Consider the following 21,534-nt stretch of genomic DNA (forward strand, 5'->3'; position numbering starts at 1 on the left):
AGAACGGTGCTCTTTCAATAAACTGACGTTACTCTCTCGTTTATCCACATCTTGGACCACCTTAAAAGATGGTCCCTCCCTCAGCACTGGCGCTCCGCAGCCTCCGATTGGCGAGGACCTCATGGATGGAATTGGTTGCAGAATGCAAAACTTGTTGCTGGTTCCCTGAACGCGTTGATCTCACACAGCGCCAAGCGCCAGACAAGAGTGTGATCTATCTGTGAATCGCTCCCAGCTGGAATAGACCAAACCAGACTCAGGAGCAGGAGTGCGTTTTTAGTGTGAGAGAGTGAGGGAAAGAGATAATAGAGGTTCCGCGCTTTATGCGCGCTTGGAGGGCACATGACCAGGTCCTTTTGGACTATGTTGTCAAGCCGCGGGTAGTGCGTGCCCGAAGCTCCGGGACACGGTGTCGCAAAAGCGGATCTCCTGATAGCCTTCATGACTGGGCTGGATTTTCCCTCCGGACTTTCTCTCAGACTTCAAATGGTAGAATTGTTAATAGTGCAGTTATAAGACATTTCACCCAGAACTGTGGGAAATTGTTTCTTTTGATTTCAAAACAACGACCAATTAGAATTGTAATTGTGCAGGTTGCCGGTGGATTTCTCCAGAACGGGATCTTGAAAGGACACTCCAAACTGTGCGTCCTAGGACATTTGACAACGGACTGGAGTAATGAAGTGGACGAAGAAAATAGTTACGTGTTTATTTAAATGTTGAAAAGCCTTGTGATCTCTGTCATAAATTAGATAACGGATTTGATCAAGTTTGCAAAGAAGAAATGTGCTCAGAAACTTTGGAATATGATATTATATCAAAGTCACATTGCAAGTGAAACATATTTTGTATTATTTGTAAAGTAAAGGAAACCAAACGCCTGTAGAAATACACGGGAACGAGCAAGGACAGACTGTTGTAGCCTATTTGCATGCTTCGTTGGACAGACGTGTAGTGTCCTCTCCCATCTATTTTCGTCTCAACACTTTAGGTACAAATTTGATTTTGGAAAACACAATGAGTACTCATTGGGTGAGTGAATAGATTTAAGATCCATTGTCTACTTTTTAAATCAGAACTTTTTAAGATATCAAAATAGCCTATCTGGCCTATTGAGGCATTCTCATCTCTATTGGTTTTTGTCCTCTTTTTTGTGTGGAGAAGAAGGAAAACTGACACTAACGCTAGACTGCCTATGCCAGCCGAGCTGGCTGTCATGCGGGATTGATAGCAGGGAAGTATGTTTGGGCTGGAGCAGTTTGGTTCTCAGATTAATAACAGAAACCCTGGCCAGTCAGAGAGAAACATAAACCAGCCAAGACTGAACATGAGCTCCCTTTACAAAAGCCCCGGCTTTCATGCAGGAGGCCCGCCGGGAGCTGTGGAGCCGGGCATGGGCCCTCTGAACGAGCCTCCGATGCTTGGGCTCAATATGAACATGAACGGGGAGCAGTACAGTGGCTTTCACCCCAGGGGCCACTCAGACATGCATGCAGGCAGCGGACTCCAGCAGCAACAGCAGCAGCAAGGACCCATGCATGGATTTTTTAACAACCAGCAACCTCATCAAGGCCATCCCCATGGCCACCAGTCTCACCCTCATCAACACCACCCTCATTTCAGTGGGAACTTTGGCGGCCCAGACCCAGCCTCATCCTGCCTGCATGGTGGCAGGCTGATGGGCTACAACAACAATGGCATGGGGCCCCAGCAGGGCTTTGGAGAGGGGTTTGACCCCCTTGCTGAGGGCCAGGCAGGGGACAGCTTCTCCCAGCAGCAGCAACAGCAGCAAAGATCCGGTAACATGCCTGAGTTCCAGCACCATGGCCCCCCTAGCGGCAACCACGCTGTCCCTGCCCCCTGTCTACCCCTGGACCAGTCACCTAACCGGGCAGCATCCTTCCATGGTCTGCCCTCCTCCTCCTCTTCCTCCTCGGAGACCCATGGTCTGGAGCCTCGACGGATGCCAAATCAGGGTGCTGTGGAGGGATTAGAGTATAATTTCCCAAGCGAGCCCCCAACTGGACATTTTGACGTACCTGTATTTTCCCCATCAGAATCAGAGTCTCAGCTGCCCCACTTTGGGCCAGGAAGGCCGGTGGCCGGTGGCAGTTTCCCTGGAAACCCTGCCATGGCTCGGACACCGGGTATACAGGGCATCTCCAAAGGGCACCAGCAGCCACCTCCACAGCCCCAGCAGCCTCAGCCTCCCCCACAGCATGGAGTGTTTTTTGAGCGCTTTGGGAATGGCCATAAGATGCCAGTGGGGATGGAGCCGGGGGTCAGTGCCAGACACCCTCTCATGCAGCAGCAGCAGGCTGGTTTGATAGCACGACAGAACTCATGCCCCCCTGGCCTCCCCCGGCCCCCCCAGTCTGAGCCGGGCTCCACCAACACCAACATGCTGGATGGTGGCGTCATGATGCCTGGCCAACACAACCAGTTTGAGTATCCTATTCACAGACTGGAAAATAGGGGCCTGCACCCCTATGGGGAGCCCATGTTTAATATGCAACAGCCGGCTCCCCCTCCTCCCGCCCAACAACCTCCAAATCAGAGGCTGCAACACTTTGACAGTCCTTATATGAACATGGCTAAAAGGCCCAGATTTGAGTTCCCTAACGCACATGGAGGGGAGAATTGTGGCACATGGGGTAGTGGCATGCACAATGCGCAGGGCATGGAGAACCATCTCTCTCCCTCAGCCTACCCTGGCCTACCTGGGGAGTTCACCCCACCTGTGACAGACGGTTTCCCCCCGGGTCCACTCCAGCATGCCGGGCCTGAGCAGCAGTCTCTGCAGCAGCGGCAGAACGCGGCCATGATGATCAAGCAGATGGCCTCTCGGAACCAGCAGCAGAGGATGAGGCAGCCAAGCCTGCAGCAGCTAGGTCACCATGGCGACGTGCCTCCGGGCCCCATGGTTCACGGAGGCCCAGTGGGGAGCATGCCTCAGCCCAACTTTGACAGGGAGAATGGAGGCAGGATGCCGAACTTTGAGGGTCAGAACCCTCATATAACTCAGGAGAACTGGTTCCCCGGGTCCCACCCACCAGGAGAGATCATGTCGCGGCGTATAGGGGGAACGGGCGGGGAGGCTGGGGCCCACGACATGGGGCTGCAGCAGAACGGAGCTGGTATGATGTTCAGGCCGGGCATGAATGGGATGGGCATGCAGGAGCCAATGAGGATACCTGGAGATGGGCACGTACAGGCCCTCCACTCCCCTGGCATGCACCCCCAATTTGGCAACAACATGGGCAACCTCTCCCAGATGCAGTCCCCCGGAGCCGGGGTAGGACACCCCAACGCACCATCAGAGAGGCGGCCAGCTGACTTCCCCGCCGGGCCTCCCATGGGAGCTCAACCAACGTTTCCTTACGGAGGGACTAACCGTCAGGGGGCACCACATAGCAATCCCCAGGGGGTGAACACCTCACCAGGGAGCTACCCTACTCCATCTGAGTTCCCCCCAGGCCAGCGGTCCTCTGTCAGTAAGCTTGGGGCACTCTCCCTGGGGAACTTTAGCAAAACCAGCACTAAAGACAATGTTTTCGGGCAGAGCTGCCTGGCAGCCCTTTCCACGGCCTGCCAGAACATGATAGCTAGCCTAGGGGCCCCCAACCTAAACGTAACATTCAACAAGAAGAACCAAAATGAGGGCAAGCGAAAACTGAGTCAGACGGAGCAGGACATTAATAGCAGCACAGCTAACGGGACTGGCAGTGCTGGTCCTGAATATTTTCAGAGCAGCACTTCCCAGAACAGCCAGATGCCTGGCACCGGGAATAGCAACATAAAGCCTGCAGGTCAAAACCAGACGCTGCAGGGGGAAGCCAGTGCCCTCTCCCCAAATTACAACATGGACGCTACCCCATGCAGTGAGGGGAAAGCAGCAACAGGGAATGGGAGAGGGAGAGGGAGGAGAAAAAGGGACAGTGGGCATGTGAGCCCTGGGATCTTTTTTTCCTCTGACAGCGGAAACCCTGTTGTAAGTCCAGGCCAGCAACCCCCTTCAGCTGGCGTTGGGGAGAGGGGTGGGGGTACGCCCCATGAGAAACCCCTCCCGTCCCCCTCCTGGGGAAAGGGAGATGACCAGATGCTGGGGGACCAGGCAGACCTGATGTCTTCTCTGGACAGTGGCATTCAGAGTGTCACCAAGTCTAACAGTAGCTCACCGCGTGTGGACCTTCCTGACGATGTCAGCGCCCACTACGTCAATGAGGATGAGGTGTCCTCTAGCTCAGATGCAGGAGGTGCTCCTGTCGCCAAGCCCAACCGCAGCCCGCACATCACCGTCTCACCCAAGCTACAGAGGGGGGAACACGGCCTGATGAATGGGCAGAAGCCCCTAGGCATGCAGGGCATCACCAATCACACTACCTCGACACCCGACAGCTATGGACTGAGTGCTGGTGGGGGCACAGGGTGCAACGGAGTCGGTCACCCAGGCACACCTGGGATGGAGCAGGTACGCACCCCATCCAGCACCTCTGGCCAGGACGAGATCCACCCTCTGGAGATACTGCAGGCCCAGATCCAGCTGCAGCGGCAGCAGTTCAGCATCTCAGAGGACCAGCCCCTGGCCATGAAGAATGGTAAAAAGAGTGGCGACTGTCCCTCACAGAACGAAGACAATGAGCTGGCGAGCTGCAGCCCGGATGCTAGGAAGGGCTCAATGGGCACTATTGACCTTGACACTCTAATGGCAGAGCAGCATGCCACCTGGTATGTGCCCAGCGACAAGGCCATGATGGATGGGCCAGAGGATGACAAGGCCATGGCACCCTGGGAAAAAACTAAGAGCCAGAATAACAGCAAAGAAGGTAATTGAATATGCTCTATGATCATATTTGCCACATTGTTTTACTATCTGACTATTACTGTCTTATTACTGCCCACACACAAACACAAACACACACACACACACTTTTATGGCCATCAATCAACTTATCAGCACATAGTGTTGTTTTGCCTCTCTGATGAGTAGAAAATGATTTAAACTCTAGACTAAAGTAAGTCACCAAGGACTTCCTTTGTGCTTGTAGCCTATGTCTGCAGTTATTTGGAAATCTTTGTCTGAAGATATGATTATCTCAAGTCAATACAGTATTGTGGTGTGGACGATATCATTATATAGGAGGCTACATTAATATTTATGATAAGATTAGTATTTTAACTTGCATGAGTTGAATTGGAGACACACAGGCTCTCTCCTTGCACCGCCGTCTTTGAGTATAGCTTTAGCACTGTAGACAGCGTGGAGGGTTGTTCGGTAACTTCGAGTCTTGTAGATTTTGAGAGGCTAAAATCTCAATGTTCTATGTTTCACATATTCTATTGAAAAAGATAAATCAGGTATGTACTTGAATCGAGCTTTATATATAGAAAAATAAACAACTAATTTCTGACTTTGAATCGTTTTTACACAAGGGATAGTCTATTGGACCACAGGCTATTTAATATTAGAAATTAAATAGCCTAACACTAATCAGGAAAAAAAATTTAAAATTGACTTGTAGTTAGATTTGTTGTTCTAAGTAATCCTTAAAGTATCATTTGGTGCTTGTTATGGATTCTTCTCTTGTAGAGGGACTTCAAAATAACAGCCCGAGAAAAGTAAACATTTCCTGTGGTTCTTTATCTGGGTTTTCAAAGTGAACAACTACATTGAGAAGATTAATAGGTTTCTGAGGAGATGCGTTTTAACAGCGGGGTTTCCCCTCCACACATATCTGTTTGTTTTTGCTATTACTACGGGATAATATAGGTGATTGGAGAAAGTGGATTGATTTTAGATTAGCCCATATTGAGAAGGGCAGTATTGTCACGATAGCTGAAGAAGAGTGAAATTACTATAAACAAGAGTATCATAAGCTTTAATTTATCAACTTTTTGTTTCCTAAATATGATGTGTGTCCTCGAATGGAAAGATTTACATTAAAAATTGTAATACTAATAGACAATGATAATAATAATAACAATAATACAAATAATAATAATAATAAGAAGAAGAAGAAGAAGAAGAAGAAGAAGAAGAAGAAGAAGAAGAAGAAGAAGAAGAAGAAGAAGAAGCAGAAGAAGAAGCAGAAGAAGAAGAAGAATGAAAGTCTAATTCAGTTTTTGTAATTTGTTTAAAAGTTTGGGTTTTATTTTATTGCTAGACAGTTTTTCCGCCTGCATTGGTTCAGGAAAAATAGGTTGGTCACGGGATACAAATGGTTCTTTCTGTAAATAATTTTAAAACAAATATATTTAGTAGCCTATACCACGAAACTGCGGTATCATTTTAAGTGCTTGTTGAAATTGGTATGGTGTGAATAGAGACGCTGGCTGGCGCTTTACATTTTACATCAGCGGTTTGAAAACGGCTGTCAATCAACGTTTGACATTAAACAACACACATCATTTTATCCTGTCTTTAGATTACCGGTCATACCTAAGGCTTCTGGTTTGTTTTAGTTCATAAAAAGGAAATTAAAGAAAATGTCGGAATTATGCTTATTCTTATGCATATTATTATTTCCCATGATTATTTCCTATTATTGTTTATATTGACAACAGGCACGTTCAATTTAATTCAGTGCTGAGGTTACTTTTTGTTGACTGCTCCATCAATCCATCAATCAAAGAACAAACGTAGGCCTACTTCAATTTGACATTCAAGTTATTAATTCAATACTTCTGGTTCATGTCGTCTTTTAATCGTGAGGTGCGATATGTTTCTGTGCAATTGTAATGTCCTCTTGTGTCTTGATGTATTTTGTGAGGCCACTTTTTGTATGGGACATTACAAAAGCTATAGATAAATGGAAATTGTAGTCAGTCAGTGCTACAAAAGGCGGCGGGGTAGCAGTGCGACACGCATAATTAAATCGCCACAGCCAGAGGCAATCCACCAAAACGCCTTTTCTCACGTGAATAGGTAGCGCATATTTATTCACTATCTCTTTGTTCTGGCTAACTGCGGGAGCAGAGAGGGGACGGGGCTCCAGGCACGGAATCTGGAGTCAAGGCGCATTGTTTAGGAGACAGAGAAGTCAACCAGACCAGCCACATTCTCCCTCTGTCCATTTTTTCAAGACCCATATGTCGTAGATAGGCGCACTTAGGCTATTCTACAGAAAATGCACAGCAACAGCGGCCACCTCGATTTTGTTAAAGTATTTATTATCTCCCGTCTCTCCTCACTATCTCCGCACATTTTCCCCTCTCCAATTCCCCTCCCTGCAAGCATAAAACGCATGCCGCTTGGGCGCGATCGATAGCTAGTTAGCACAAATCATGGCTCTTGACAGTTTCTCATTTGAGTGCTGCAGACGGCAAAGATGAAAAAGGGTTAAGGTGTGTTGCTTGATTTTGAGATTGAATTGGATGTGTTTCAGAGACGCGCAAATGTGCAGTCAAATGAAACCGTAAGTTTCAAATAATCATACATAGGGCCTTATGGTTTTAGTTGCATATATGTATTAGCCTAAATATTACACCTAGGCACAATAAATGAACAGTTATGAAATGATTTGACATATTCTCTTGGAAAATGCTAAATGCCTGAATTCTGAAAGTCATTTTTGAAGGATTTGATGGAACTTTGAAGTTGAGCTGTGTAGAAGTGAAAGGAACATATTGATGAATGTAGGTATATGTCTGTTTTTACAAAGTCTTGGAAACTATTTATGTTTGTTTCTGATGTCTTGTTGCAAGTCTACCAGCTGGTTAACAGGTGAACCCTAACATGGTCACTGCCTGTGCCTGGACTCTGCCCTATTGCTAAGTTACAGTGACAGTTTAACAAAGTGTAGTTTACTTTTTATTTTCAAATTGTCTTGTTAGTTATCAAGGCTATCAGTATTCCTACAATTCACAATATACATTATAGTTAGCCTATAATAGTAATAATAATAATAATAATAATAATAATAATAACAACAACAATAATAATAATGTTATAACGCTAATGATAGCTGGTCTACAATTTAGAAATAAAACAATTTGTATTTGTTTTAAAATCACAATTTGATCATGCTGCCTTTTTATTCCTGTATGATGTGGCTAATCAATTAAAACGTTTTAAGATCACACATTTTGATTGAATACACAGCACATTTTGCTAAGCAGCACGGTCTGATCATATGGCTATTTTGTATTGAAGTTACGTTTTTTCCCCGCATTTTGATAATTTTTCCATGTCACCCTCGGAGTTGATCATATGACACCCTTTTAGGTGTTGTGCACCAGGGGTGTATCACATTCATTTAGTTTAATGTTGTGGCAACCCTCTCTCCTGGTATCTGTCCTCATGCCCCTGTAGTATCCCCCACCATCCTGGGAACAGCTTTAAAGGCCCAATGCAGCCGTTGTTATATCAATATCAAATAATTTCTGGGTAATAATTACCTTACTATAATAGATTTCCATTTAAATGGGCAAATCTAGCTTTTTAGCAAAAAACTATTTCTCAAGCAAGAATTTTGCTAGCACTGTCTGGGAATGGGGAAACTGAAAACTAGCTATTATTGGCAGAGGTTTGGAACTCCCTTTGTTATTGGTCTATTAACCAATTTACAGCATGGTGATGTCACCATGGAAAGCCGAAACTCCCGCCCATGCAAACCTGCTGATTAGAAGGTCCTGTGTAGATTGTATTTTCAATTATCAGGAAAAAACTCTGATCACATTTTTTCACACTTTTACAGTGTTAGTTTCATGAGCTATTGTACAAAATCATATAAAACACAGGAAAAACCTAATTTTGATTGCACTGGGTCCTGAGTGATTGTGTTAATTGGGCGCTTTATAGACTGCACTCAGTGTTTTTACAGGAAGTTGAGTTTAACTGCCCAATTGAGACAGGTGGGTTATGGGCCTTTGTGTATTTGGGGAGGGGGATGGTTGCAGTGACATTTGGCAATAGGCCTCCCTGTGTCTAGCAGGGATACGGGTGGTAGTGCCACTGGGAGGAAAGGAGCTGTGGTGTTTGGGGCTCTGTGACTATAGGTGAGGTCTCAGCCAGTGCAGGAGTTGGAGATCACAGAACAGACTCTATTCTCAGGTATATTGGTAATGGAGCCGGTGGATGTATAGGTGATGTTGGTGCCACAAGTGCCTCATAGGAATATGGAATTTGATAATAAAATTGATGCATTGTACAGGTCATTCTATAGTAGCTTCTATGGTATAACTACCATTACAATACTGTTAAAGAACAATATGAACAAAAATGTGTTTTGTTGAATTTTCTGTTTTGATATCTGTTCAGCTGTGTTGATGTCTCAGCTTTGCCTGTATGAGGTCCCACTGTGGTTATTTAGAAAGTGATACGTTCTGCAGTAACGGCCCCCATTGGACCCATCCATAACGTATCCTGTCTGTGTGATACCAAGCAGCCAAAGCTAGTCACTAAGACACAGTCATGTCTGCTGTAGGCATGGGGCCTATAGACCCTGCTTTAACTAAAGATGCCCGTTGTCCATGAAGTGAAGGAACTTGTCTGCGTTCTCACCAAAGTGATGAGTGAATACATTTCCCCTCCTCTTTTTCATCTCCCTTTTTCTCTCGTCTTCTTATACCTTCACCCTCTCTCCCTTTCTGCTCCTTATATCATAGCCAGGACCTGACGGTTTGTTTTGAAAGACGTGCACATTCTTGATAACAGGCAACTTGTCGCCCTAGGAAATGATTCAGTTGGTTGTATTTGTATTTTTAGGGTTTCTGCTTCAGTTTTGACCACACAGTCACTGTTCTAGTGGTGGAGGAGGGTTGACTTAGTTAGAGCATGCTCCGTCTTGCTGTTGGCAGGTAGGAGAGCATTGGGTAGGGAGTGGACTTGTCATGCTTAGACACCCTGATTAGGAGGCAATTTAATCCAATGAAACAGAACAGGCGTATTGACGTGCCACCTAAAGCTACCTGGGAAGAAAGGAGAATATTCCTGTAAGACCACCCCACTTTCCCATCTCTGTTGGTCTATTGACATTTCACTCCGGTGACAACTCACAAATCACATGACTCATTTGTATTTCCTGTATTTTCTTTCTTAAAGATGTGATTTCTTAAAGATGTGATTGACATTTGGTTGAATGAAGAGAAAACAGCTTGGGGGGCTCCATGTTCCAGATTCATCATTACAAGATGTTCCGTATTGACTACCTCAACAACACATGGCCAGGCAGCGTAGCGCTGCCTGCACTTTCTCATACTGCAGTAATAATAATCATTATCATAATCATAGCAATTAGTCCTGATGATATTGTTGCCAAAAGTGCCAATTCATCCTGTGGAACCTCCTGTCAGTTGACATGGTTATTGACAGATATTGAGAAGTTAGCGAGGAAGAAAAATGAGGTGTGTGACTTTCCTATGTGAGGAACATATTATAGCTAGCCGTAAATATTGTGAAAGTGCAGACTTTGAGAAATGTAAAGTTGGATCTTTCCACCTTTTTTGGAATATGTGTTTATTCTTCCTCTGTCTCTTCACAAAGTCATTTCTGTCTTCCTTTGTGGATTGATCCCTAGGGTTGAAAGAATATCACACAATTCCTACGCTATCAGCAAGAATCAGAGGGCATTAGGGCTGCTTTCACCATGTAAGTGTGTGTGTGTGTGTATGTGTGTGTGTGAGAGAGAGAGAGATGAAGACATGGAAACTTAATAGTGTGGGTTTGTCAGCTGTAGACTTAATGTTTGATTTATGCAGACTTGGTCACAGGCTTTTGGTTTCAGACCTTTGCTTAGGTGTCTTGTACGCTGGAATAAACTCTTGTGCTGGTACTCACACTACTCTCAGTTCCAGCTTTGAGAATTCATCACAGTATGGTAGAAGTATCTGACTAGTTATGTCAGGGCTCACCACAACTTATTTTAGCTCTACGTCAGTTTGGCCTGCTTGCAGTCAGTTTGGTCTGATTGAAGTACAACCCCTGCTAGGTTGTAGTAATCCACAGAAGACCCCAATAGATTTGTAATTATCAGTACTGATGGCAAGCGATGAAAACAAAACTATTCCAATTTTCCATGAGCTGCTAGCACTTATAATACCGGCCCATCTGAGTGCCAGGCGAGTGTAGTAGCAGAATAGTTTAGCTGTGTAGTCTTTTGTCTTATAGATACTGCAGCTCAGAACAATACTTTTCATGGTTTCTGCCTGTAGTTTGTAGTGTGTAAAATCTAGTTTGAATATTTTGTTTCTTCTAGATGTTTGTGTGTATGTGTGTATCCACTGAGGCCTTTGCTTTGCAAGACATTTACAACCAGTGACAGTCAAAGGAGGCGTGTTAAAAAATGTCTTTGTGACTGATGTAGAGAGAAAAATATAAACAAAGGTGTCAGGCCTTTTGCTCGCTGGATTTCTGATTCTTCAAAATAGCAGCTCATCCGGTGTTTTGTTTTCCCTGAGGAAGAGCGCTGAAATAAAATCAAACTTGTCTCAGCGTGTGTGTGTGTGTGTGTGTGTGGTGAATATTCCCCTTGGATAGAGCATGGAATGGAAGGTTACGTTTGTCTGGGAGACAAATGGAGGGAATGGGGGGTGGGGGGCACCGGAGGCTCCGGTTGGCTGAATGTATGTGACGTTTCCTAATGTACAGGGTGTTAATAAGCCAGTGGCCAGAGAGGCTGAAAAATACTAAAACAAGGCATCTACTATTACTGTGGGAACCCAGAAAAGTATTCATTTTTATATATAGCTACCAACAATCCCTGTAGAGCTTATTAGAGTTTATTTTAATATTATTTGTGAGAAATGCAAGTTGTCTTTTTTTATTAAATAGACTATAATCCTTTACAATGTGCCATGCTAAAGCTACTGTGCAGTTTGTGTGTGTTAGTGTGTGTGTATGTGTGTGTGTGTGTGGAGGTGTTGTCACGCTGCCAGCAGCAGTTATGTTATTTGGCATACAGGTAGTTGTCAGGCGTCTTTAATTTGTATTGAAAAATTGACAAATGAGTTCTGACACCAGAACTGTTTCTCCTGGGAGAGAGGAGGAGAGACTGATGGAGTGATAGCAAAAGCCAACAAGATGGAAATAAGTTGCCGTTTTTTCTGGGAACATCTGAGGTTTCGCTCTCGAGGCAAGCAGGATGTTAATGGCTGTCATTTGCATCATTTTAAAACGAGAAAGAGAGAAAAGAGAGAAAATACATCTTTCATTTTCTACCCAGTTCCATTCTCTGGACTCCTTATATTTAGATTTTTCAGGTCAGTTTAGAGATTCAGATGTCAGAAACAATAGTTTGGGAGTCTGTAATCACTAAGGCAGGGGTATTCAACTCTTACCCTACGAGGTCCGGAGCCTGCTGGTTTTCTATTCTACTTTTATTAATTACCTCCACCTAGTGTCCCTGGTCTAAATGAATCCCTGATTAGAGGGGAACAATGGAAAAAATGCAGTTGAACTGGCTTTGAGGTCCAGAGTTGAGTTTGAGGGCACTAAGGCTTAATACTGTCATTATACCACACAGAACTATCACTTTTAACCAGTGGTGAAAAAAGTACTCAATTGTCATACTTGAGTAAAAGTATGGCCAGTCAAGTTCTTCCACACCATTTCTGTATGGACCTTGCTTTGTGCATGAGGGCATTGTCATGCTGAAACAGAAAGGGCCTTCCCAAACTGTTATCACAAAGTTGGAAGCTCAGAATCGTCTACAATGTCATTGTATGCTGTAGCGTTAAGATTTCCCTTCACTGGAACTAAGGGGCCTAGCCCGAACCATGAAAAACCTCCACCAAACTTTACAGTTGGCACTATGCATTCGGGCGGGTAGCGTTCTCCTAACCCAGATTCGTCCGTCAGACTACCAGAAGGTGAAGCGTGATTCATCACTCCAGAGAACACATTTCCACTGCTCCAGAGTCCAATGGCAGTGAACTTTTCACCACTCCAGCCGACGCTTGGCATTGCGCATGGTGATCTTAGGCTTCTGTGTGGCGACTCGGCCATGGAAACCCATTTCATGAAGCTCCCGATGAACAGTTATTGTGCTGACGTTGCTTCCAGAGGCAATTTGGAACTCGATAGTGAGTGTTGCAACTGAGGACAGACAATTTTTACGCGCTACGCGCTTCAGCACTGGGTGGCCCCGTTCTGTGAGTAAATGCTATACATCAAATTCCTTATATTAAGCAAACCAGACGGCATGATTTTCTTGTTTTTTTGACGGACAGACAGGGGCACACTCCAAAAATCATTTACAAATGCAGTATTTGTGTTTAGTGAGTCCACCAGATAAGAGGCAGTAGGGACGACAACGTGTTATATAGGTTTAGCCCCGTGTAGCTCAGTTGGTAGAGCATGGCGCTTGCAACGCCAGGGTTGTGGGTTTGATTCCCACGGGGGGCCAGTATGAAAATGTATGCACTCACTAACTGTAAGTCGCTCTGGATAAGAGCGTCTGCTAAATGACTTATATGTCTATGAATTGGACAATAACGCTGTCCTGCCTGAGCCATCGAAATGCAACCAGTACTTTTGGGTGTCAGGGAAAATGTATGGGAGTAAAAAGTACATACTGTATTTTCTTTAGGAATGTAGTGGAGTAAAAGTAAAAGTTGTCAAAAATATAAATAGAAAAAGGAAAGTACAGATACCAAAAGAAACTGCTTAAGTAGTACTTTACTTAGTATTTTTACTTAGTTAGTTTACACCACTGCTTTTAGACATTTAGTTTACACTCTTTTAAGGTGTGTTGTTTAGTTGAACATGGAAAAGGATTTAGTAAATTTGACCCCCCTCCCAGCCCCTCCCTAACAGATGCTCATAATCCCTAAATTCCCACTGTTTTCATGAGTGGTTGGGGTTTCCAAATGGGCCAAATATACATAAACAGAGTGTGTAGTAACAGGCTGAAACAAAATAGAGAGCGAGACGTAGATCAATATGTCACCTACTTGGATGACATGGAAGACAGGTCCTGGACATGGTTTTGATTTATGCAGGAGGTACTAAATCACTTCCCGTGTTCCCATTTGTGTCTAGTTTCCTAAGCGCGTCTTGCGGCCTGAGGGGGAGGTGTGTGTGTGAGGGGATGGCTGAGGGGAGAGAGTGTACTAGAGAAGGGGTGAGGAGGAGAGACCGAGCCAAGGCCTGCCTGCCTGGGCAAGTTTTTGTCCTTCTTGTTGCAGGCCAGGGAACAGAGGAGGAAATTCAAAGCAAAATAACCCTTGTGACCTCGCTTGAGAAATATACCCCCTCCTCTCTATATCCTCCCTACTCTGTGTCACCATGTGGTGGTGGTGGGGGGGTTTGTAGAAGGCCTCCCATGCCATATTCCCCCACCCCAATCACCAACCCCCCAGGCCACCATCAGATACCTGGGGTTGTCCCATTATTTCTCAAACAGGGATTCCTGTAGACACCCACACACCTAGTTGGAAGCAGAAAACGTAGGACTAATTATTTTGTGATTTTTGTCATTCTGACTTTAAGCGGTCACATTACAGTGTGAAGCCTCATTGTCATTGCTCGGCTGGGCGATCTGCTTAGCGCAGTAGCTAGTACCTGAGGCTCCGGAGCACAGGTCCTGCTCTTAGGCACTGTGAGCCTTCAGGAAAATACCTAAACGTCCAAACTCTAAGCATGCTGTCGTGGAAATTAGGATTACATTTTTCTGCATTGATTTTTTTTACCATCACTCCTCACATCGTCGAAAACCAAACTTTGTATCTGTGCATTGTGATGTGTGCATTGTGCTCCCGGACATAGAATGTTCTCTCATGGCCTTAGTGTTAGTTGTTATGCTAAAGGAATCTGACCTGAATTCACTAACTGTCATAGGAGCAGAGGCCTCTGGGTGTTTTTGTCAGAGAGTGGAGAGGCTGATTGGGCTGGTTTGTGTTCAGTGAGGATGGGGTCGAGCCCTGGGGAGCACGGGGTTAAAGGTGAAGTGTCGTCATGGAAGTATAGCTTGGGATAGAAAGGGCAAAGGGCTACCGCATGGGATTCTGGGGCCTGGGAAATCAATGTGACGGCTGGAACTCTTCGGCTCTTTGAAAGCGAGGCCAGTGAATGCCAAGGCACACACACAGTCTTATTCTTGTATTTACTTCAATGCACCCTGCACAAAGACTTGCACATAATACTTAATTTACAAATGCATTTAAAACATAATAATACTTTTTTGACCTTTTATAGTTTGATTCTGAGAATATTACATAAGGATTGCTTCCCAGTGTTGTTTAGAGACGTGGAGAACTGATGGTATGACATGTGTACTAGCGTCAGTCCGTCAGCTCTGCGAAACATTGCTGTGCTGTGCATGTTCTCTTCATGACACGCTAGTGGAAAGCATTGTTGTGTAAATCGTCACTAGCTATGTCTGTGTGTCTGTGAGACGGCTCTACAAGCTTATGTGGAGGAGTCACACTGTAAATCACGCAGAATTACATCACTTTTAGAAATAGGCGAGAAATAGAGGTGTATCATATAAAACGGAGCATTTAAATTGGCATGGTAATCTTGTCTGATATTGTAATATGGTTAGGGATATAACTGGATTTGCTGTTCAGCTTAGTTGGTTGTGGTGTTATCGTTTTCTTCTTTATTAGGTATTCCCCCTGTGTGTTGAAGCTAAACACTCATTCTCCCAGATGAATAGTCTATCATTGAGATATTACTGTGGATATGAACAGTATGCTGCATGGCAATATAATGCGAGTCATTGAACAGCCTTAACAAGATACCTGTAGGTTTTTATTGAAAACAAGATTCCACAGCTTGTAAAATGTCACAGTGATTTGGGATTTAGATCTGTGTGATGTAGAATTTCACACCGCCGTTTCCACTTTTGAACAAATACGCTGCCGTGGATAATGCTTAACATTTAAGTGTAGCGTGTAGATTTTCCACCAACACCAAAATCCCATCTCTCTCGGCTCCCACGGTATTACCTAGAAATATCCACAGATACACTAATACCATCTGAAATGTAATATTATGAGAGCTTTGTATTTTTTCAATAAACATTATAAAGAGCAACATTTTTCTGCTTTTAATAACACAATTAGTTTTTAAAGTAGGAAACTGGTGGACAATCACTACATGGTACACGATAAATTATTCTTTATGTGAAATAGATTTTTTTTGTGAACCGACATCACTGGTAATGCTAATGTTTTTATTTTGATAAATGTCAGTAACATGTTGTCACATGAGCTCACATCTGAGCATGGCTCTGGGACAGTGGGAGTGGATGACAGTGTGTGTGTGTATCGAGTATGTGTAAGCTGTGCGCATGTTTTGATGTTTACAGTCCTTGTCCTTGCATGTATGAGGCTGGGGGCCATGTCTGTCTGTTTTGGAACCACGCAGACTGTATGTGTGTGTGTGTGTGTGTGTGTGTGTGTGTGTGTGTGTGTGTGTGTGTGTGTGTGTGTGTGTGTGTGTGTGTGTGTGTGTGTGTGTGTGTGTGTGTGTGTGTGTGTGTGTGTGTGTGTGTGTGTTGAGCGGCAGCTGAGGGCTGGTGTGGATATGGCAGTGGTGGTGGTTGGCAGTGTGTTTTGTGGTTGTGTTGTCAGATTGCTGTGTGTCAGCAAAGAGCCAGGGGAACGCTTGGCTGCCTATCCAGGCCGGTGCGGACCCTGCCGTACCCAGCTACCATGGGCTGTCGGCGGGTGCTGGAGGGCACAGTGTTGGGAGTGTGAGTGGGGGGGGTAGGAAGAAGTACAGGGAGGCGGGGTTGTGGTCCAGTGGTTGTCAGCCATGCAGTGGTGTATGGCAGGGCCCTCTGGCAAATGCTGGCCCTTGCCACCATCACCACTAATCCCCATACCTCCCTCTCCCCGCTGCCTTCCTCTCTCCCCCACCGTCGCTCTGCTCAGTCTCCAGAGTCCCTGGGTGATTTGTGGGGAGGAGGAGAGATGTGGGAGCTTGGCTGCCTGACCTTTTACCAAATCCCTCCACTTTTCTATTCCAATGGTCACGGCCCAGACAGGCTAGGGGGCAAGGCTGCCTCACTGCCTCCCTGCCTTCCCGGCCAAAGCATGTCCACCCTGCCTCCTTCCCTGCCCTCTTTGCCACTCTGTCCTGCCCTGGCCTTGCTTCTCTGGCTGTGTGTTGTTAACATTGCGTCATAGCTGCTCCAGGGAAGCAAAGGGAGGGAGAAATATATACAGAGAGTGAGAGAAACAAAAAAGTGATTAGGAAGAGAGAGAAGAGCTAAAAAGAGAGTGTGACACAGAGACTGTTGTTTTTGAGGTCAGATTTCTTCACTTCTCTCTCTCCTTCTGTTCTGTCTTTGTTGAACAGTGAGGTGGGCAGATCTGTGGAGTAGTGGTAGTGTGATGTTCAGGCACTGTGCCCAGAGCAGAGTGTGTATCATAGTCTCTCCCGTCTCTGACGCCTGTACCTCAGCATGTCTGAGCTGTTTAGAGCCTGTATGTCTCTACGGCTACACTCCCACTCAAATGCCTCAGACAAACATCTTTGTCGTTGCAGTAGTAACATAACAGGGGTGGCTGAGGAACACAGCAGAACAATGTTAAGGACAGATGGGAATAACCTGATAGATTTCTACAGCAGGTATCCCACCATGTTCACACACTCTTTTTTTTAAATGCTCAGAGCGTGCTTGGAGGCAAACCCCAAACAAATGATGCAATGTTGCAGTCACCAACAAGGCTTACTGAAACCAGTGAGAGTAAAAGTCTGACTACCTACCCTCTCTCTTCCTTTTTCTCCATCTCTAACTCCTCTCCCCTCGCCTCTCTCCTTCCTGCCCCTCCCACACTCTCAGTATGCTGTGGGTCTATATCATGGCAGATGACGCGTGACGCCATGCTTTTACGTATAGTTTAGCCTAGCACTTTCTATCCTCGTCAATCTTCGTCTCGCTAATTTTTTCTTATACGGCACAAGCGATTTGACTTGGCGGATGGGTTATACATCTCAACAGTCAGCGTTCCCCATGTCCCTCTAGAATCGCATGGCTGATTTTTATACAACCTTCGATAAACCTACGTATGGATTTTCCGGAAGCTTGGTGCGACCATTTAATATGGGCTTTGACACCATGGTGACGTGGGGTCGATACTTCAGCAGGGTCATTACACCAGTAAATTGGGTCAAGCAGGGTTAGAGGTCAGCCTCCTCCCAGCCCTCTGACCTCATGACCAGAGGTTACTGAGGAGCGCTCCCCATTTGCACGGGTGACCAGGACTGAATTTGTGTGTGTGTGTGATTGTGTGGTCACCACAGGCAAGGAGAAGGTGGGGGATGGGTTTAGAGCAGTGTCCTTTTTCAGCCAGCAGCATGGGGAGTGGGAGAGGGAGAGGAGTTATTGAAGTAATTTTACTGGACAGATTTTGAGTGGGATGTGAGAATTATTATATAATTTATGTAGGGGCTTTTATGATACATTTTAGTGTGATCTACATATTAACCAAATATGTTTATTTTGGTTGTTGATGCTAAATCTGTGTTCCTCAGTGCTGACCCACTCACTAACCCTCTCCTCCCTCTGTGTTTGTTTCTCCTGTGCAGAGTCGGAGCTGTCTCAGAGTAAGGCTGGAGTAGGGGTGGGGGCCCCGGGGCCCGGAGGGGGCAATGGGGGGAGCCACCTGCAGTGCCTGTCCGTCCACTGCACAGATGAGCTGGGGGACAGTAAGGGCCGAGGGGGGCCCGTCTCCTCCTGGCGCTCCCTGCACTCCGACATCTCCAACCGCTTTGGGACCTTCGTGGCGGCCCTGACCTGAACACAACCAGGCCAGCCCAGGAGATGGAGGGAACATCGGATGAAGAGAGAGGGAGAGAGAGAGTCAGAGGCAGATGACAACTATGAAGACAGCAATGATGATGATGACACAAAGGTGTTGATGATAATGACATAAAGGTGTTGATGATGATGACATAAAGGTGTTGATGATGATGACATAAAAGTGTTGATGATGATGACATAAAGGTGTTGATGATGAGGCGACTGCATCGGCTCTCGTCTGTTCAGGGAGAGAAAGACATATACACACCCATACACACTCGTACACACACATCAACACATACACACTCATGCTCGCGTACACACTCACATACAAACACACTCTTGGACACACACACATACACACTCACTCATGCATTGCTGGACTATACAGCTTGGGCTCTATTCAGTGGTGACCACATCTGGAAAACCTCAAATCAATCTTTTTTTTTTTTTTTTTTGTAAAGAAAAAATTAGAAATGTCAATGGAGGAAAAATTAAAACTAAAACTGAAGAAACAAAAAGACAAAAAGACAAAATGTCCTTGGCTGTATTGGGATAGCAGTGTTGAATCTCTGTTTGGTTATATTCTCTAGATATGAAAATAGCCTCATAGTATTTGGGACCTTTGTGATCATCCTCACCACTACAGCTGTCCCTTGTACCTTTACCTCCTAGCCATGGTTCTCTCTGTGGGCTGGAGATGGTACTACCCACCATGCCTGCCCCCAGACTAGCATATATAGATCACTGAGCCTGGGCCTCGGTATGGCAGAGCCACCCTGACCCATACTGACCCATTGATGGACTCTGGTGGTCTTTGTCATCCAGAGTATGGAGGATGTGTGAACCAGCCCTTCCTCCCTCCCATGGCTCTCAGGGGTATAGGGGGAGGAGAGCAGCCCTCTCACCAGGACCTCTCCCCTCCAACCAAACCTCAGGCCTGGGAAGCCCATTGTCAACCAGGGACACAGGAACCTGATGAGATTTTGGCCCTTTGAGACACCGTACCTCACAACCTCAGCAGGCCACCCTCCTGGTTCAATAGAACTGGCCTGGACCCTGAAGCAGGGGGAGGGAGGGAGATGGAGAGATACATTGTTTGTTTTTGGGGTTGGAAAAGGTATCTGCAAAAAGGGATTTCTTTATAGAAATTCCTCTCTTTCACTTCCTTCCTCTTCTATTTAGCTTGGGCTCCAACACAGGTGTACAATACAGCCAATGGAAATAGTAGGGGATGTCAAAGAACCATTTAATAAGGGAAATTAAAAAAATTATTGGTATTGCACATGTAAAATAAGAGAACATTTGCTGTGTGTTAGGCAATCTTGTAATCTTTAAATAAAGCTTCTGTTGAATTTGAATTTCTGAAACAATAGATGGAGGACTGTGACGGCAACGTACGAACTGAGTTTCTTTTTTGTTTTCTTTTTTAAATAATATGTAAAGTGCAGTCGTCTGTTTTCCTGCATATTGTATATATCTGTATATGTTTTATTGAGTAACTAAATAACAATAAATATGACGTTAATGGTGAATTTGATGATTGCTTGTTTTTATTAATGTTGTGCAGAGGGGTTAGGTTAAATGCAGAAGACACATTTGGGTTGAATGCGTTCAGTTGTGCAACTGACTAGGTATCCTCTTTTGACTTCCCTTCCCTTATATTTATCAGTCATAATAACAAAGTCACAATTTATGACTTAAAATAATAGAATAATGGAAATATCACTCTACTAAAAAGATATCTCACATATTACATAGGGATATTCATTGTTTGGGGAGGACTAATATAGCATTAGAAAACAACAACAAAGTAAACTGGCAAAAATATATTATATAGTCTTTTTTTATCGTAAGGTTGGTAGTTACGATCAAGCCAAACAATGAATTAGCCTACAGTACTACCTCAGTCTTTCTCCCTCTCCTCTCTGCATTTTCTATAGGCCTACCTCATTGCCTGTCTCAGCCTCCCTCTGTCTCCTCCCTCTGTTATCGCCCCCACCCCCATCTGCTTTTCTCCCCCTCTCCCCCGGCCCTCTCTCACTCACCTGCTCTTTATGGGTCATCTGCATGGATGCTTAATGGTAATCAATTGCTCCCCAGTGAGCCAGCTCCGAGGTGTAGACGTCAATGCTGTCTAGCAGGGCTGGTGATCAGCCTGCATCCCGCCATCGCCCTGCATGCCTGCCTGGGAGAAACACACACACACACACAACACACTCACACACAACACTGTATCAGCCTTATAGAGCTTGTGTACTGGAAAGAATGCACACATGTAAACCAACACACTCCCTGCATGCAGAACACAAATAGCCCACTGGGCACACCACGTCATTTCAATGTGGAAATTTGGGTAATATTTGGTTGAGATTTTGATCAATGAGAAAAAAAATGGGGGAAAAAACGGGGGTAGATCAGCTTTAATATGGCAGATAGATTGTAGCTTCCATCAATGTAATTGTCTGCATAATTTCCAATCCCCCATATATGTTTGGACACACCTACTCATTCAAGGGTTTTTCTTTATTTTCACTATTTCTTACATTGTAGAATAATAGTGAAGACATCAAAACTATGAAATAACACATATGGAATCATGTAGTAAATAAAAATATATTTTATACTTGAGATTCTTCAAATAGCCACCCTTTGCCTTGATGACAGCTTTGCACACACTTGGCATTCTCTCAACCAGCTTCACCTGGAATGGTTTTCCAACAGTCTTGAAGGAGTTGCCACATGTGCTGAGCACTTGTTGGCTGCTTTTCCTTCACTCTGCGGTTCGACTCATCCCAAACCATCTCAATTGGGTTGAGGTCGGGGGATTGTGGAGGCCAAG

The 21,534-nt window shown here is 45.1% G+C and overlaps 1 protein-coding gene across 2 annotated transcripts; it reads left to right on the forward strand.

The window, feature by feature from the left end:
* The first annotated feature begins 606 nt into the window (after positions 1–606).
* Positions 607–20,227, forward strand: LOC121584856 (transcriptional activator MN1). 2 transcript variants are annotated; one of them, XM_041901026.1, is made up of 3 exons: positions 607–4,826; positions 10,518–10,588; positions 18,479–18,495. In XM_041901026.1, exons 1-2 carry the CDS (start codon positions 1,241–1,243, stop codon positions 10,571–10,573), a joined length of 3,642 nt encoding a protein of 1,213 aa, XP_041756960.1. In that variant the 5' UTR covers positions 607–1,240; the 3' UTR covers positions 10,574–10,588; positions 18,479–18,495. The 2 variants fall into 2 exon arrangements, with proteins under 2 accessions (XP_041756960.1, XP_041756959.1); XM_041901025.2 differs by lacking the exon at positions 10,518–10,588 and having other exon boundaries at positions 18,479–20,227.
* The last annotated feature ends 1,307 nt before the right edge of the window (positions 20,228–21,534 follow it).

The sequence above is a fragment of the Coregonus clupeaformis genome, chromosome 16 (assembly GCF_020615455.1).
Source record: "Coregonus clupeaformis isolate EN_2021a chromosome 16, ASM2061545v1, whole genome shotgun sequence".
NCBI lineage: Eukaryota > Metazoa > Chordata > Actinopteri > Salmoniformes > Salmonidae > Coregonus > Coregonus clupeaformis.

Coding starts and splice junctions, on each gene's coding strand:
- LOC121584856 (XM_041901025.2), top strand. CDS start 1,241: ATGTTTGGGCTGGAGCAGTTTGGTTCTCAGATTAATAACAGAAACCCT. Junction 4,827..18,478: donor CCAGAATAACAGCAAAGAAG/GTAATTGAATAT, acceptor TCTCCTGTGCAG/AGTCGGAGCTGTCTCAGAGT.